We start from the raw sequence: 19,924 nt of genomic DNA on the forward strand, positions 1-19,924 counted from the left end.
ATACTAAAACATCTTTGTGCTTTTTTTCTTTTGTGCTTTATTTTCTTCTATTTACCCCATGACCCAATCTCTTTAAAGGTCATGGTTAATGAGTTGCATCTATCTATCCACCCATCCATCCATCCATCCATCCATCCATCCATCCATCCATCCATCCATCCATCCATCCATTCATCCATCCCTCCATCCAGCCAGCTATTCTTTCCTCAGTAACCAGTTTTATCTGTAACTGTACAAAGTTACCACTAGATACCCTTTCTTACATCTCCAAGCTTTACCATATTAAAATTTATATAGTTTTATTTATTATTATTATATTGTTTTCTAAATGCTTCCACGTATTAATTATTATGCTTAAATTATATAAAGTCCAACTTACCTTTAACATAGAAATAAAAACTTATTTCAAGAATTCAACAGCATTGTCACATGATGGTTACAACAGATCTATAACAGCTGGTCTTTTAAATTAAAGCCACATTAATATTTACTTAAATTTCAATAACATTCAATAAGACAAGTATAAATACGGTCAGTTTGAATAGAACTGTGACTCAATTCAACTGCAATAACTATGTTAAATCAATTTTTATATGATAGCAGGCGATTATTTTATTTTGAGAAGAAAAGCTCTAATTTCTCAACATTTTTTTCAATAAACCATATATTTATCTTTATTGAAAGGGGTAAGCATAATGTTATGGAAATGACATCACACATTCAATCACACACACTTACAGCACATGTAAGCCAAATGGGCCTTTTTGGCATCCATATGTTAGCTGGTGGGCGTGAAATCTTTAGATAGCTGTTCAAACCTGTAGACTACTCTGAGTTAGTGGAATGAACAGGCAAATAATATGCTTTTGTTTCTCCATCTCTCAATAGGGCAGTGAAGTTACCCATCATATCAGACTTCAGTGTATTTCAGCATGACTCACTGTGTTATATTTATGGTAATTTAGTAATCTCTATGATTTTCAGATAAATGTTTGTAAAAGTTTAGGTCTAATCTCTTCCAGATGTTGAGCGTGATCACTGCGTCAAATTACAGGACACATGAACTGATATGACAGGGTGTGAAATTTGTTTTCCACAACATCACTGAGATGTTTAGTAACCATTTTCAAATCATTTCCTATGTAAGATGTTCCATGTGTGTAACCGGCATCTTTCTTTTCTGCCAAAAATGATATCTATCACTCGCTCCAGATGTTTGTTTGTGCCAAAATGCCTTGCTTACGATCACGTGCGATCGTCACTTCTGCACATCTGCACAAACACAGTCGATGCGGTCTCGGTGCTCACCAAAGAATAGACTGCGACTGTGATCCTGATCTTTGGAGTAAATCTTAAAAAACAGTTATTAGTCTCTCCTTTTTGTCTCATGGATATTTTTCCTTTTTATATAATTGCCAGCAAACTTCAAATGACAGGACCATGATTGCAGCCTTCTGAACAATATAAGTATTAATCCATTAAAGAAACCTTATTTTTAGAAGTCCATATCCATGGTACATCTTTCCAAAGGATAATTTCACTACAAATGACTGTGCTATATTTATCCAACCTCAAATGTATCCCAACTGTTTGTATATTTTTATAAAGTACTCTAAGTTCCTGTTGTGTTTGTGTGCATCCCAAAGACCATTACTTTATTGAATGGAATTCCTCTGTCCTGAATCAAGGAACAGTTTGCTCTCAGAAGTTCATCCAAACTATTTGAAGAGCATCTTGCAGTATTTATCAAACTTGATGTGTTGCCATCATTGTACTGCTGTTTCTGAGGATTGCTTGCAAACTGCTAGCTATTTGTATGACTATAAAATGCACACAACATTCCTGTTGTGACACATCAAACATTTGTGCTTTTTGTTGGATGCTTTAGCATATGTCTTTGGTTGAAACATACGGGATGTTATCTACAATGTGGTCAATCAATCAAAACTTTTTTTGGAGACTCCAGTATTGATGGAAATCTTAATGGGAAAATGTGTGATTTAAGCTTTTTTTTTTTTTTTTACACTTTTTTTTCCATTTCAAACTCACCCCACTTTGTTGCTTCTCTGTTCTCTGCTTTATTTTTACCTCCCAAAACCATGCTGGTTGGTGGACTGGCTACACTAAATGGCTCCTAGTTGTGAATGACATTAATGCTTGCCAGTGCTTGTGCACTTCATTAAGATTCCTATACTAATTTGGGCCAGGGCCTCTCTATGCTCTCAAAACAGCCTCCAGAAGATTCCAAAATATGTTCGACACATTCATCTAAGATTCTGATCCATGTTGACTGCAGATTTTTCATGCTGTGAATCTCCTGTTCTACATCCCAATGGTGTTCTACTGGATTCAAATCTGGGGGCTGGGAAGACTGCTGAAGAACACTGAACTGATAAGTTTCAGATAAGCTTTGTTTTGTGACATAGTGCGTTATCATGCTGGAATAGCCATTAGCTGATTATAAGTAACTGATTGGAAGTAATGGCCCAAAGTCAACACCATTACACCGCCTCCACCAGGAAGGTTTGGTTTCCGTGTATTCCCACTGTTGGTGCCAAATTACAAACCTAGAATCTGTCTTCCTTAGCAGAAACTGAGATTTACTGTATAATACCAGGCTACATTATTCTGGTCTTTGGCTGTCCACTTTCTGTGAGTCTGTGCTCTGCAGCCTTAACTATCTGTTCAGAAGTGTTTCAAGAGTCAACATGTCGGGAGATACTTTTCTGCTCACCACAATTATACACAGTCGTTATTTTAATTAATGTAGCTTGTTATGGTTTCTTGGTTAAGTCTAAGATGTCATTTGCCATCACCAAATTATTCATTTGACATTTCTGTGGACTTTAATGATCAACCATCAAGAGCAGTTACTTATCTTACTTTCCACAAAATTCCATGTTTGTTCACACATCATCATAACGAACATCTGAGACATGGACAAAGATATGCCTTCAATATAACAGGTGTTTAAATGCTCACAACATGCAATTTTTTTGATGAAAATACAAACTGATTGAATATGCCAATTATAATGACTCTTACAGCTAGGATAGCATGAGAGCAAGATGCTGACATAGAGCATTAGTTAGCCAGTTGGTCCTAAAGAGAAGAGTGTTTCTCCTCTTCTTTCCTTTTTTATATAAGAAAATCTTTTTATTTTAAAATCCCTGGTCACCCTGGTGTTACGAGGGTCCTAACGAACCAGTGAAGTGCTTATAAAAAAAAAGTTTTGAATCTACTAATGCCAATCTGGGGAAACCGTGATGCATCAATAAGCTTTTAATATTATTATTATTATTATTATTATTATTATTATTATTATTATTATTATTATTATTATTATTGTTGTTGTTTTTGTTATGTTATTTCTTACATCGGTAGAATACATTATTACATGTGATATTTTTTATTACCGAGAGGCACCAATAACAGGCCAGAATTTAAAGCGTAATTAAATTATAAAATATTTAGCACAATATTTTTAATGGTTAAATATTATGTAGACTTTGAGGGTCTTAATATATTTTTATAGAGCTACCTGACTATCGAAAGTGTGGAAAACTGCACTAATCCACATGGCACAAATTCCATTCCACAGATACTGATTTGGAATGTGGAACATTGGGAAAAAATCAAATGGAAGAATTTGTGAACCGATCTAAATTCCCATAAATGTGTCAATGCAGGAGAAACAGAAGACAAAGGTGCCTGTCCTTCCCTTTCCAGACATTTGTTAGTAATTAGGCTGGGATGGGACTGGCCTGCAGGAACATATGCACTCCCTTTCTCTCTCTCTCTCTCTCTCTCTCTCTCTCTCTCTCTCTCTCTCTCTCTCTCTCTCTCTCTCTCTCTCTCTCTCTCTCTCTCTCTCTGCACCTCTCCCTCCCCTTCTTTCTGTCCTTCTCCCACTGAGAAACACACTCCAATTTCTGTTGTGTCTTTTCAAACTGCACATGTTTTTAGCTTCATCTAGTTCTGCGGAAAAGAGAAGCATGTTCTGGAGCGGCTGCTACATACGCGCACTTGCTTAAACATGTAGCACATGTTAGCTGCTCAAATCAGCAAGTGAGCTCCGATTACAATAAAGTGGACTTGTTAAAAACAGGATACTTATTCAAGACACGTATTCAGCTGTATAATTGGACAGTGGAGGACTTGTGAACTGAGACAGCTTTCAAGACTACTGTACCTGCTCATCACTGTTCCTTCTGAAACATCATTACATAGCAAATATGAAAGGTAAGACAATATTCCTTGGTCATTTTATTTTTAATTAATACAGAAACTGTAAAACTTGGAGGCGGTTTGCTGTAAAGCTTGCACCTCTCAGCCCTTTCAATGTCCGGGGAAATTCAGCATATGTTGATCTTGGATGTAAGACAGACTCAAAAAGAGTGTTTAATATTAAATTTCCTCATTCTCAGCACTCAATACATTTGCTTTGGCATTTCAAACAAACTGCTACATAAAGAATATGATCAAGTGATATTTAAGAGTTTGGTATCCTGTAATGTTTTTTCCACTGGAATTTAAGCTGAGTGATACCTTTTGAAGGTAGAGGTAGCATATGGAGTAGACTTGGTAAGCTGTTTTCATAGGTAAAGGGAGCAGGTAGGAGGTCTGTTTCTTTTTATTTGAGCTTATATCCCAGAGAGTTTTGGCAAAAGTACATTGTCAGAGATCAGGAGATCAGCAGGTGTGTGACCGGAGATCCAGATCACATGATCCAGTCTGAGCATGACTAAAGACACAACAAGTCAAGTGTTTTCACAGGTGGTACAGTATGAAGATATACTTATTTGCAAAACAGCTGCACTACTTCAGAAGAGTGTGTAAACATTTGCTTAGTGGTGGTGAATGTATACAATTGAGTATCTCTGTATTGTTAAAATATGTTTGAATCTGATAGCCAGCTAATGTTATTACTGGTATTAATTAACTTTTCTCTTGTTTTCCTGTGCCTATCAATCTTGATTAATGTGGCATGGCCTCTGTGCCTCTAAGTTGCATGAAATTGACTGTGACCTTTGTCGTGTCAGGTCAATGAAGACTGTTTAGCTGTTAGTCCCTGGAAATACATTTTGACTGTCAATCCTGATGATGGAGACATGGTCTCTATACATGCTAGCCCAATTAGTGTGCTTGTAACGTACAGTAAATGGGGAGTGGCATCTGTGCTCGTTAGTCCCAGCAAATTCTTTGTACCTGATAGTCATTAATTCCTAATTCCTTAAGTAAATTATTTGTGCTGGTCAGTCAGGATGATGGAGGTGTAGCCACTGTGCCTATCAATCCGATGAAGAAGGTATGGTCTCTGTGCCCTCCAGTTAGGTGTAGGTTCTGTGCCTGTATGTTTCATTCATTGGGTTGTGGCCTCTATGTCTGTCATTTCCACTAAATGATTTGTCTGTTAGTCTTAATGATGGATATATGACTTCCAAGCCTGTGAGTGCAATATAAGATGCATCATCTCATTACAAAAGGCATAAGGTGTGGTCTCTGTTCCTGTCAGTCCAATAAAGGAGGTGTGGTCTCTGTTCAATTAAGGAGGTGTGGTCTCTGTTCAGTAAAGGAGGTGTGGTCTCTGTTCCTGTCAGTTCAATAGAGGTGCGGTCTTCAAGCCTGTTAGTCCAGTGAAGGAGGTGTGGTCTTTATAACTGTCAGTCCAGTGAAGGAGGTGTGGTCTTTATCCATGTCAGTCCAGTGAAGTAGGTGTGGTCTTTATGACTGTCAGTCCAGTGAAGGAGGTGTGGTCTTTATGACTGTCAGTCCAGTGAAGTAGCTGTGGTCTTTATGACTGTCAGTCCAGTGAAGGAGGTGTGGTCTTTTTGCTTGTCAGTCCAATTTTAAGGAGGTGTGGTCTCTTTTCCTGTTAGTCTCATTAAGTAGGTGTGGTCTCTTTTCCTGTCAGTCTGATGAAGGAGGTGTGGTCTTTATGCCTGTCAGTCCAATTAAGGAGGTGAGGTCTTTTTGCTTGTCAGTCCAGTGAAGGAGGTGTGGTCTCTTTTCCTGTCAGTCCAGTGAAGGAGGTGTGGTCTCTTTTTCTGTCAGTCCAATGAAGGAGGTGTTGTCTCTTTTCCTGTCAGTCCAGTGAAGGAGGTGTTGTCTCTTTCATTGTCAGTTTAGTGAAGGAATGAATTTCACAAGGGTGTATCTCATAATAATTATGAAGTTTCTACAGTATGTGTTGAAACAATGCTATAACTTTCTTCATTGATATTCACACAGGACGCATGTGGATGTGCTTCAGTTCAACAGTTTTAACCCCTGACCACAACACATGCATACTGTAGTTCATTTCTCAGTGTTTGATGAAAATGCATATACACATTCCTTGTATTTCATTGCTTCAGAACATGCCCACACGATCCTTATAAAGTACAACTGGAAGAGTTTATTTGTTGACACGGATAAAGTGAGACTTGTTTCTTGCAAAAGGGCTTCATTGTGCATTTCTGAAAGTTGGGTAAAAACATCTACCACATTGAATTGAATGCACAATCATTTTGTTGTTTTTTTTTGGAAATTTAAAACAAACATTAAAGGTTCAGTTAATAGTCAGTAATTTCCGAATAGGTTAGTATTAAGAATTACAGTATCTGGAACTCTTCATCCTGATTTGTTGCATGAGAAAAAGATCACAACAAACATCTGAAACACCATATGCTTTGTGTATCTGGGATCCTGACTGGGTTTTATGTTCCTGGGCTGTGTTACACTGCATTCATAATAACAGCATGCGACTGCACAGCATTCAAATACTAACTTTCTATCAAAACAGCATACACACACATTTTTATTCATTGAAAGACAAGCATTCAAAACCTGTGTTTTGGAACTTACTTCAGGAACACAAACCACCGACGAAGAGCTCTGGATTAGAGTGTGAGAACATGTTGTGTTAGATGCCAGCTGTTAAATAAATAAAAGGAAATTATTTATTATTCTTCTGTCAGAAACTAGTTCAAAGCCATTAAACGTCTTTTTGGCACAGAATGTGCAGTGGCTCAGGGTTTCCAAAAAAAGCCTCTTTCATCATCACGGTCTTGACTTCAATACAAACAGCCATCTACAGAGTTACTCCATAGAACAGACTCAGAGATTATATTTAATTACTATACAGTATGTCATGATTCACATAGATGTAGTTACTCACTCAGTACTGTTCCTTGTTAAGCTAAAGGGCACGTGTGTAACATCACCACAACATCTAATCCCCCTGTTTTTACAGGAAGTGGGCAGAATGCTATAAAACATATGTCCAAGTACACCAATCGCCTTTAATACTTCCCTCCACCTACATCTTAGAGTAAAAATGCTGAGTGTCAAAGATTTGATATACTGCATAACCGTTAACTACGTTATAGATGGAGCTCATTATTTTGTTCTGAAACTTTTTCTTTTCTTTCTTTCAATTAAAAAGGTCCTCTGACTTTGGCCTGCTGGAAAATGTTATATGGAACATGTCTGAAGGACATTTTGGTATCTTCATGAATATTATAGACTTTGAGAAAACATTTAACTACATATATATATTTGAGCCTGTATTGATTTTATATGCTTGAATGTTTCTGCATGTTTAATGTTTATGTAATATCCAGATATGCTTTGCACCATTTTATTTGAAACTAAGCTGTTAAGGACATTTGACATTTTATTGGCTGGATACTGGCCACCATTTTAAAATTTTATTTGGATTATTGGAATTGAGGTGGAAGTACTCTCTGAAAGGGACTCCAGTACACTGTCATTTTTAGGGTAATTTATGAGCTCACCAACACTTGCGATCTTCTGGATTTCTGCAGCATTGTCTACATTTCATCTTTCCCAATTGCAGAGAGAAACATAAACACACAAGCAATTGTATTCGCTTTTCCATCATCATTGTGTGTGCTGTAAAATTTCACAATCCATAAACATTCGGTTCTGCAGTGTAAACCTGTTTAAGTCTTACATCATGAGACAAACTAGATTTCAGATGTACTCGGTTTCCCGCTGACTCATCACTGTCATCAAAACTAAATTCCAAAACTAAATAAACTTGTGTTCTCAGACTTAAGCAAACCCTCCATTTCCTGCAGCTTTTTGGACACCCGTTACAAATATCCTGCCCTTTCCAGACATTCAGTATTTGTTGTACTTCTGAAGGCTGCTTCTGTTAAATGAGCCTCAGCAGATTTTCGAAGGTAAGCTTCAGAACTTGTTTTTTGGAGGGGATGGCCGCCATCCAGACCAGAGGATCTCCTAAATTTTTCCTCTGTGTTGTTGGCAGCACTAATGCCAGTGGCTAAGGTTGGGGCTGTTGATCCCAGAGACACCTGCGTACCCACTCATGGGTTGAAAAAAGTGCACACGGATGCACATTTCCTGTTCTGTTTGTGCAGTACATCAACTCTGACTGACCTGTTCACTCTGGGCAGTTCACACACCAGATTTAGAAAAATAAAACAAAACACCAATTCAGTGTATGTGAATGCTGAATTTGCGAAATGTACCAGAGGACCTACAGGATGATCATCTTTATTGACTTATGCAAGTTACTTCTTTAGCATCTGTTAATTTACCTTTGGCCCAGCTCTCTCTGGCTGCTGTTGGTATAATTTACAATGTGTTTGTGTAATGCACCAAGTGGAGCCGTTCCTGTTAAATACTTCATGTTCATGCTGTTTAAACTCAGTTGCTCTATTCGTACTCTTGTGTTTTCTTTATAAAAGAAGACATTTCTTTCTGAAGTACTGATTAAGCTACACTTCCATCTCTGATTTCAAGTTTTTTGTGTATTACTGTGCAGTGCATTAAGTTCCAGATATTACCTCATGTTCAGAAACAAGGCTAAGTCAAATGGTTTGTGTCATGGACAGCAGAACTCAGAACTGGCAGCTATTTTTTTTTTTTAATAGATGGCAGGATTAGCAAAAAATAATCTTAAAATAACCTGTGTTTTAACTATCTAATACATAACTCTCTATATCCTTTTCCTACAGAAAGTTATTGTGGATACGAGAACCAGCTATTCAAAGGTACTGTGAGTTTTTTCTTCCAAGATTTGTTTATTTATTAGTCATTTGGAATGTTTCAATGTATGAGTTTAAATAGAATTAAACAGAACAATTTGTCCTGTTTTGATCCATGTTTAAAAGAGTACATATTTTATTTAAAATAATAAGTTTTAATGTGCCTCAAAGGAGTTTGCAACAATGATAATAGGCAATTGTTGCTCATTAATCTTTTGAACGATCTCTTTTCTCAGAGGAGGACCTGACCGGAGAGGAGGAAGAGATTCCTCCCTTCAGAGGTTAGACAAATCTGAAATCTTTCCAAATATTACACAATTTCTAACATTGTGACAGTTATGTATCTACATGCATGCTGTGTGAACATACAAAACTTAATCTTACTGAGCATAGATGAATTCAAGGCCAAGAAAACAGAGACAAAATCATAGCATTAATGACATGATAATGAATGTGATACTAAACTGAAAACTCTAGCAGATTTGCACTTGTTTGTGTCAGATTTTACAGTGTTGTTTTTGTCCCTACATCTCTTTTTGTACAATTTACTGTGAAACTAGAAAATGATGTGTAAACTCTAAACATCTGACACAAGCTGTATAGGTTTATTAAGCAGAAACCTAACTCCAAGTTATGTCATCACTTAGAGAATACAGAAAGAAAGTAGAACTTTTGGGCGTAGGTTGAAATTAGTATTTGTTGTAATGGCACCACAAATCACTTTAAAATGAGCTTATGGTTTGGCATATGTGACCATGCACTCAATACTTGTTTGTGTCTACAGGAAGAACCCGTGGAGGTTGTTTGAAATGCCAGCAGACTCGTTCTCTCCAGCTGGCTGTCAGAGTTCTATATGGCTTCTTTGCCTTCATAGTCATCGCCTTGGCAGTCCTGGCTTCTCTGGGTTAGTTCTGTTCTTGAGTCTTGACCACTCCATCCTGACCCTACCAGCATGTTTACGAAGGTGGGAGGTAACTGGAGAACCTTGATGGAGCCCACATAATTCAATTCAATTCAATTCAAGTTTATTTGTATAGCGCTTTTTACAATGGGCTTCGTCTCAAAGCAGCTTTACAGAACATAAACATAGAACAGAAGTTAAACATAATGAGAAAAAAGAATTAACATAGTAAACAATTAAGATATATATAGTTCACAGTGTGTATGTATGCATGTATGTATGTATGTATGTATTTATTTATCTCCAATGAGCAAGTCTGAGATGACTCAGGCAGCAGTGGCAAGGAAAAACTCCCTTAAATTGGTAAGGAAGAAACCTTGAGAGGAACCGGACTCCAAGGGGAACCCATCCTCATATGGGTGGAACTGGGGGTGAGATTACAAATATACAGCCAAACAAGTGTTGAATTGGTGTAAAGATCACATGGAGTTCAGATACCCATGCTTAAGTTCAAACCAGGTTTCCTGCAGTTTTGAGACAGAAATGCCACCTGCTGCACCATAGATACCACGTCATGGACACCATGCCATGATGTGATAAAGCTGCAAAATCTTAGTATAGTATTTCAGTCATATCTTTGGAATGTCTCAATAAGCCATCACGCTGTCCATAATGGATACCATGAAATTAAATATCCTCATAAAGTTCATTCCATCATTTGGCATTTTAAAAGGCACCATGGTTACAAGTCTCATATCACTAATAAGTCCACCAAAAGCGTCCCACATTCACTACGCTTGACTTTACTTCATGCTTGTGGAATTATAAAGCACAGAGAATTGAAACCATGGGGGTCTGACTGAAGAACAGAGGATCTGCCAGTTATTTACGGTATCGTATGAGCAGGCCATCCTCCTTGTTTGCCATTGCAGATGTTTCTCTCCAGATGTTTCTCAGATTTCAGCATAATCATGGGATTGCAGAGACCTAAACCCATGATTTTAGATTTACAGATAATAACAAAGGGGCAGCAAATTCCAAAACACATTTGAGGCTCTGTGGTGGTGCTGACATTTTACTGGGAAGACATTAAATTGACCTACAAATCCGTGGCCTAATGAACTGAAAACAAAAGAATTGGAAAAGTCGGATTCCAACAATGTGATCTGCTGTTATTGCTGAATGAAAAACAAGATTGTGTGAGGGCAGAAAAAATTCACATCTGGTTCATATTACCCAGTTGCCCAACATGGGTGTAAAACAGCAAGCATTAAATTGCCATCAAATAAAGTATATTATTTCATAAAATCCGTCAAAGAGCAAAAAAACTAATAAACTTTGAAGTATGCAAAACATTTTAGTTGCCAGATGATTTAGAATGTAATTTATCACTATTGATCCCTGTTTTATAACTAAAGGGCTTTTTTATCACCCTGTTGAAATTAAACATGTTACGTATGCATGCAGTCTTGGAGAATTATTCTGCAATACTGCATTATAATTTGAGGGTTTGAGCCTTGAAGAAATACCAAAACACTCCTACTTTCATGAGAAATCACACAGTGGTCATAAATCACAGTGGTTATGAGTCTATTTCAAATGTCTGGCTGTTTTTTTTATTTCAATTTCTGTACAAGGGCTTTGTACATTTTCAATCACTAAAATCTGAAATTAATCAAATTCCTTTATGATGTCAGTTTTTAGGAAGGTGGACAGCTTATATGAAGATAAAAATATACCCAAGGCCCAGGGAAGTACAGCAGGTAATATATTAACATTGTCATATGCCTGGAGAAAAATTGTTCCACTATGGGGATATTTATCGATTTTGTTGGCAAGGTTTGGTGTTTGGGTCTTGTACTTTTATTGTTAAGAGTTGTGTCACTACGAATCAAATAAATCAAGTATTTATCATTTGATTACCTTTATCCTATAATGAAACATTTTGTTCTTGATAGCAGTGCACACTTCCCATATATTTTACATATATTCTCTCAGTCACCAACATAGGGCATATATTTTAAATAATAAATAGTAATTTGAAAAACAATTGTAATTTTTTTAGCAATTCATTTAGAAAAGGAAAAGCTATGTTTAAAATTACTCTGATTTTAATATTTTCTAATCCTCTGGCTTATTACCCTTCGTCCCCTTGAAGTGGGCCATTATGGCATTGATTAAAAAATATTATTAATAAAAAAATAAATAAGAAACAAAAACTTTCCTGTTTTATTATTGGTGGCTTTACAATCAGTTCCAAGTTGATATCCATCATTTGGAGAATTTATCTTTTTTCTTCTTTTTCTAAGTATAGCAGTCTAAGTATAGCAGTCTAAGTATAGCAGTCTTTCATGGTACAACCATCCAAACCCATCAGAACTGTAAATATAATATATATTTTGCAGATCTCATGAACTGCACTGAATGCTACAGCACAGTTAACTTCCGAGACGAGATCACCAGGCTCAAAAAGGAGTTTGAAGACCTCCAAAAGATGATTGTGGGTCAAGAGCAGTTATTGGACCAGTCTACGCAATCCCAAAACACTATAACACAATCCAATAACAAGATGATAAGAGATTTCCAGGCTTATGGGATTACTATTAAAAGAATTAACCAATCTCTTGAGCAGTACCTCAATCAGGTAAATGGATGGCAGGCTGTTATCAATGAGACTGATCAGGGCATGAAGACCTTGGTCCAAGACCAATATGATTTGAAGGCTACTGTGCAACAGGTCAACAGTACTGTCGCACTTAGTGCATTGTGGATAGATGCTCTTAAGCGGAAAGCAGAAGAAGAGGCTTTGGTGCTACAGAAAATTACCAAAGACTGGCAGAACTACAGCAGAGCACTTACTGCACTCAAGACCAATTCCAGCAACAATGTCCAAACAATGCGAAACATTCAGAGTGGCATCTCTGCCACACATCAGAGAATCAGTATGAGCTCAGATATGGTACATGAGCTCACGTTACAGGTCATGAACCTCCAGATACAGCTGGACAATGTGTCTTCTTACATTGATGAGCATGAGGAGAACATGCATGACCACCAGTATCACGCCAAATACTATGAAAATAGGACTGGGGAAAGGTTTATGACACTGGACACAAGAATGAGTTCCATTGAACTGGAGATTGATACCATTGCCTCTAGCATCAATGCAACAGTCAGTCATGTTCAGAGCATGTACAAATACATCAACATGGAGAGCTCATCTTGCCAGTCAAAGCTGGGCAGCCACACAGAAGACTTGCAGAATTTAAACAATACTGTCTTGCTTCTGTTAAACCTGGCTGATTCCTTGAGATCACGATATATGATGCTTAATGTACGTCTTGATATGGACATGAGGAACATCTCTATGCTTATGGAGGAGATGAAGTTGGTGGACATCAGCCATGCTCAGCTAATCCAAAACTTCACTATTCTGAAAGGTAACAATTCTTTTAAATTGTTGCATATACTATTAGATGGTATATATTTTATTAAAAAGTATATTAATTTGATCTCTTTTTGTTTTGCAGGCGCTCCTGGTCCACCAGGTCCAAAAGGGGACAGGGGTGAAACTGGGACAACAGGTCCTACAGGATCAATAGGGATCAAAGGAGACAAAGGCCGTGTTGGTTTTCCTGGTGTGCCAGGGCCAAAGGGTTTTGTGGGGCCTAAAGGAGATCAAGGGGAAACTGGTCCTTCTGGAATTAAAGGAAGCCAAGGGCTTAAAGGAGCAAAAGGGTCTTTAGGACAACCAGGACCTCGAGGTGAACAGGGGCAGAAGGGTGACATGGGATTTTCTGGCAAAGATGGATTGCAAGGGCAGAAAGGACCACCAGGAATCCAGGGTCAAGCAGGACTGCCTGGTTTACATGGGATCCCTGGGCCTACTGGAAAACCTGGTCCTGTTGGCCCACCTGGTCCTCCTGGTCTACCTGGTCCTCCTGGTCCACCAGGGAACTCCACAATGGGATGAAAAATGTTAAGATCAATCTGTTACCAAACTTATTGTACCATGTGGTGAAATATTTCACAAACAACTTTGTTGGACACAGTGATGTTACTGAGTATGGCTGGATGAAATCAACTTCAGCTGCATACATTTCATGAAAATTTCACCTTTAATAGACCTTATCTTACATCATTTAGCAGACACACTTATCCAGAGTGACTTACAATTTTTATTTCAATTTATACAACAGAATAATTGAGGGTTAAGGGCCTTGCTCAGGGGTCCAGCAGTGGCAGCTTGGTGGACCTGAGATTCGAACTCATGGCCTTCCGATCATTAGTCGAACACGATAACCACTGAGCTACCACATCCCACTGTCTTCAATATACATCCCTCAGGCTATAAACTGCACATAAATATACAATATCTGACCCTCATCACAGGACTGTGCACTAGGCAACTTGGCATTACTTTGTACTGAGGATGGAAGACTATGTAGGACTTACTACAGCACAGGTTTTTTTGCCAAACATTTTTGGACTTTTGCTTTTATATATACCTTGAATAGATATTTTAAGAATGTCTCTGAATCATAGAACGGTAAGTTGTGATATTTGTGATGGCCTTTTATGTGTTTATTTCATTAAAAATCCCTTACATATCATGACAACAAACTTTAAGGCACTTTAAATGTTAATAGTATTTTTAATCAAGCCATTATTGTAGAATTACTTCTATTTTTTGTATATACACCGTGGTGTATTCAGAGCAGGTACTCTGAACAAGATAGAACAGCGTGAAGCTGTGAGATGTTTTATTATTAATCCTGCAGCCATACTATTACCAACAAAAGTGTAAAATACAACACACACAATAAGAAAATGGATACTATAGCACCGATACTATGTTAAAGCGTACATTTTGCTGATTTTATATGTGCAAAAATAATTTTTTAATGCTTTCACCATAACATCATAGTGAACATATTTTATGCTCTTGTGGACAATTTTATATGGTGTTGTAAGAGTTTAATTTTGACATTAGTGTTTTTACACTATGTTAAATAATAAAGAAATAAAATCATTTATTGAAATAAAGCACAATTCCAGGATAACTTGCCAAGTATTCAATACTGTACAATGTATAAAACTGACCAGCACCATCTTTGATGCAAATGATGTGCAATGATGTAAAACTAGAAGTAATGATGCAAAACTAGAAATATATTTTTTATAACTACTTATATTACACACACAAGCACACACATATATAGTGTTGCTTGAAAGTTTGTGAACCCTTTAAAATTTCTATATTTCTGCATAAATATACCCAAAACATCATCATATTTTCCAAAAACCCCAAAAGTGAACATAATCAAAAAGATCAGACAAATATACTTGGTAAATTTTTCATTCAGAAAAATGTTCTAATATTATATATTTGTCAGAGGCAAAAGTATGTGAACCTCTAGGTTTAGTACCTTATTTCAAGGTGAAATTAGGGTCCATCTGATTTCAGTCAATGAGATGACAAACAAGTCTCCATGAGTAACTTTTATTTAAAGAACAGAGACATATCAAAGTCTGATGTTTTTGACGTGTGTTTGTGGAAGGGGATCATTGCAAAAACAAATGAGATTTCTAAAGACTTCAGAAAAAGAGTTACAAAATCCTCTCTTAAGGGACTGGACTCAGTCATATAGATTCTGTACAAATGGAGGAAATTTAAGACCATTGGTACATTCCCACAAGTGGTCAACCAACAAAGATCATGGATGTTCATGGATCTGCCATCAGGTGAACACTGAACAACCTCTGTACAAGGCAGAGTTGCAAGGAGAAAGCCACTACTCTCCAAAAAGAACATTGTGTACAAGCTAGAGGACTATTGGAAAAATAATTTCTGGATAAATGAGACCAAAAAACAACTTTTTATTTTAAAATGAGAAGCATTATTTTTGGAGAAAGGAAAATACTGAATTCCACCATAAGAACATTATTCCATCTATGAAACATGGTGGTGGTAGTATCATGCTTTTGGCCTGTATTGCTGCATCTGGGCCAGAAGAGCTCGCCATCATCGATGGAACAATGAATACAGAATTATCTGAGTGATCTCTAAATAAAAATGTTAAGACATCTGTCCATGAAATGAATCTCAAGAAAAAATGGGTCATACACCAAGACAACGAGCACAAGCACACAAGTGTGTCCACCAAAGAATGATTAAAGAGGAATAAAGATAATGTTTTAGAATGGCCAAGTCAATGTCCTGACTTTAATCCAAAAGAAAAATTGTGGAAGGACCTAAAGCAATCACTTCATGTGAGGACAGTTGAAGAGTGTTGAAGCTCTTCTGTAGTGAGGAATGGAATAAAATTCTTCTAAGCTGTTGTGCAGGACTGATCAAAAGTTTCTAAACAATTTATTTACAGTTATTGCTGCACAAGGAGTCACGATAGATACTGAAAGCAAAGGTTCACGTACTATTTCAAGTCACAGTTATGTAATGCTGGATAATTTTTGTCAATGAAGAAGTATAAATATTGTTGGCTCATTTGCTTGATTATTGTCTTGAGATTTTCCAAAGGAAAAAATAGTATGGCAGCTCGAGGCCTGTTTATTGTAAACTAAATTCAATTTATTAAAGCCATGCAAGCAAGAGAAATGTAATTAACATTGAATGATATTCAGTTGTTTGAAGCTGTGTCAAATATTTTAAAGCCTTTTATGCAAAAGAAGCCGGTTACTGAGTGCAAGTACAGACTCACCACTGCATCACGTATATGTAAATATACTTATCAAAAATAATCCCCCTGAATTTAACTCGTTTTTAGTTCTCTTCATTGTGAAAAGTGGTGAAAAGTGTACAAAAAAATACTACTACTGTACATGCTACTTTTGTAATAATTCATTTGAACAAAAGTAAAAGTGTCGATCAAGAAAATCTTAATAAATAATCTGATAAATTACTTACATACATATTGACAGCTGACTGAAATAATTTTATTCTGTTCTGTTCAAAACCTACAGGATCTTTATGTGTAAACGTACAGTAATACATTCACATTGTAATGTGGTCTGTGGTAGATTTGCTGTTATATTTCTGCATAGTTCTCAATGTTCTCAAAGTTCTTTAATTAGATTTATATCAATATATGTACAAAATAAATATTAGTTAGATGTTTAAGCTCACAGAATTTTTTTAAACAACAAACAAACAAAAAAATAAATACAGCGTGATGATGGAGAAAATATGACAGGAACAAAAAAAAAAATCACTTTAAACATTTTACATTAATATTGAACATGAGCTTAATATCTTATATACACAGGATATGACTTGTAAAATTGAGCCCAGACTAGAATTATTTAATTCTAACCAGAATTTATTTAATATTTGCAAAATGTACTTTATCTCTTAGCAAATTATTATATATACAATCTTTTTATTATTCTTTCATGATTTAAAATGTTTTGTTGTGATTCCTAGCACATTTATTTACGTGTATCTTACAAGTTTTATTACAGTGTGTGATTTAAATAGAAATGTACAGTATTTAGCAAACCTAATTGCATTGACTTGTTGAGTTATTAGGTTATTCATTATTAAGTAATTTGTTGGCTGGGAAAACAACATGCAGATTGTTTCAGCTGGTTGTGAGCTCATGTCTGATATTTTCTCTCACCCTCAATGTCACAACACAGGTCTTGCCAAGTAAAATAAACATCTGGTGCGGGTTGATGTAATTCCCTAAAAAACAGTTAGAAAAGTTATGTAACATTTAAAGGCCATGTATATGGACTTCTCGTTTCACTAAACTTAGAAACTGAAAAAAAAAACAACAGCAAAAAACATGTAGTGCTGTGTAGGGTTATGCATGTTGTCAATCAAATTGAAATAAAGACTGCGATCAACGTCTGAGTGTACACACCACAAACCGAGTGATATATCATGGATATAACACAACAGGGTTGTGCTATTATAGGAAAACAATCAATGCCAATGTAGCTACTAATGTAGTGTTTAATTCTGTCTATTAAACAGGTACGTTCCTGTTATCAGGTACAGTACACTATAACAGATATGACATTTGTTCCTTCAACAGCTGTACTTTTCAGTTAATAAGACTGTTAATGATGAAAAAACATAAATTCCTCTTTCCTGAAGACTTTGGGGTCAGAAAATTAAAATGTCACAGCTTCACCTCTGACTGTTATAAATCACTGAACCTGGAGACTCCTTCCATAAATGTTAGGTAAATGTCTGTTCAGAGCATGCTTCAATTTTAAACACTACTGGAATTATTCTCAAATGTTGCACATGTAAGTGACTGTGTAATAAAATAAGGTGTAAGGTGTCAGTATACACAGCTACATGTCCATGCTAAAATGTCATCTTAATTACCGCTAGTCAACAGATAGCTACTGAATAGAAGTTATATTTGTATTTGACCTCTTAAAAAAACACTAACATTTTCTAATAGAAACACATTAACAACAATACAGTACTGTGATATACTATGTACTAAAAAAAGTTAACCTTTTACATAAAACATATGTGTGTAACAGTGTGCAAACAGTGCAAGACAAGGCAACCTGACAATACACATTAACCAAAGCAACTTACATTTTAATACAACTGAGCAATTGAGGTTTAAGTGCCTTACTCAAGGGCTCAGTAGTGGCAGCTTGGTGGACCTGGGATTTGAACTCACAACACTCTGATCAGTAGTCCAACACAATAACCACAAATTTACCACATCCCAGCACCAAAACTGCAACATAAAATTACACCAGTGTACAGTCTGTGTGGTTCTGGGTGCAAATAAGGATGCTTAGTTTTGTATTGTATTGTAAGTTATTGTTGTCAGTTTGTCACTTTAGACCTGCCTGTTTCAATAAAACAAAACACACTGACCATGTGACGTGACGTGACGTGATGTGACATACGGCTAAGTATGTGTTCCTCTGAGAAGACCTATAATGACTAATATAAACATTTACATTTTAGACACTGAAATGTTGGAATAGAAATATTCATTAATTTTTAAGTGATCAGTAAGTAATAAGTAGATTATTGGAGTGTTACTCATACTAACTGAGCAATTAAACTTGTAGTTCTTAGTAGTTTATAAGAATAGATGTTACTGAAGATCTACTCATTCATTCCTGATCAGTTCTTGCATAGTGCCCTCTGATTTGTTGAACAGCATTCTTGCTAAAAACATTAGCATGAGGACACATCCCTAATATCAATTTCATAAGGACTCGTATTCTGTTAATGCTTCTGATTTAATGTATAATTGTATGGAACTGCACTGGATTTATTGGCACCTGAAAATCTGGGCAAAATTTAACATGTTGAATATCAATTGTTGTGTAACAGGTGAAGTTTTACTGTTTAACTTTGAGACACACACACACACACAAAAAAAACATAACTAAATTCAAAGAGCAAGGGGTGTTATACTGCACTTTTCCTCTCCTGGAAATACAATAACTGCCAGAATAAATGGCGCCAGACATTAACCATGTCACTGGAGCCAGTTATTTTCCTTCTTTTCCTCTCCAGGTGGAATTCATTTTAGGCATGCATTTTTACCCTGTTATGCTTTGAAAATAAAAATGCTTGCCCTCCTGATTTCAGGTGCATCTTCCAGAATGGTCACAGAAAGAAGAAATGTACTGAAATTAATATAGTGTGAAAAGGCACTACCATTGGTGGTAATTTAGCTCTATCAAGAGCACTCGTGGTTATTTTGACAAAGAAGACAGGTGTGTTTACAAGAAAATTAGGAGGCATAATTGATCCAAGGATTGATCTCAGCACCCATTCCATCTTAGCTAAGTAGCTACTGTAACTATAATCAATGAAGTTTAGCTTTTGTTGCTAAAATGCCTAATTTATGTGGTGTTAAAAATCCTATAGTATATAGTAACTTACATCAAGAAGAAAAGCCAACACTAGATATCTAGGTCATATTCTTACTGAGGTGTTGCTTATAACAGACAAGTTTATTTAGCTTGGTTCAACTAATTATTTTATAGCACTTGA

General features: G+C 36.3%; 1 protein-coding gene across 2 annotated transcripts; it reads left to right on the forward strand.

Annotated features, from left to right (window-relative positions):
- Positions 1-3,877: 3,877 nt before the first annotated feature.
- scara3 (scavenger receptor class A, member 3) lies at positions 3,878-16,674 on the forward strand. Of its 2 annotated transcripts, XM_027155474.2 has the most exons (7): positions 3,878-4,242; positions 8,988-9,023; positions 9,254-9,298; positions 9,802-9,921; positions 11,616-11,681; positions 12,324-13,358; positions 13,449-16,673. In XM_027155474.2, the coding sequence occupies exons 1-7, from the start codon at positions 4,236-4,238 to the stop codon at positions 13,889-13,891; spliced, it is 1,752 nt and encodes a 583-aa protein (XP_027011275.2). In that variant the 5' UTR covers positions 3,878-4,235; the 3' UTR covers positions 13,892-16,673. The 2 variants fall into 2 exon arrangements, with proteins under 2 accessions (XP_027011275.2, XP_027011274.2); XM_027155473.2 differs by lacking the exons at positions 3,878-4,242; positions 8,988-9,023; positions 9,254-9,298; positions 9,802-9,921 and adding an exon at positions 10,296-10,349 and having other exon boundaries at positions 13,449-16,674.
- The last annotated feature ends 3,250 nt before the right edge of the window (positions 16,675-19,924 follow it).

This window comes from Tachysurus fulvidraco, chromosome 16 (genome assembly GCF_022655615.1).
Source record: "Tachysurus fulvidraco isolate hzauxx_2018 chromosome 16, HZAU_PFXX_2.0, whole genome shotgun sequence".
Lineage (NCBI taxonomy): Eukaryota > Metazoa > Chordata > Actinopteri > Siluriformes > Bagridae > Tachysurus > Tachysurus fulvidraco.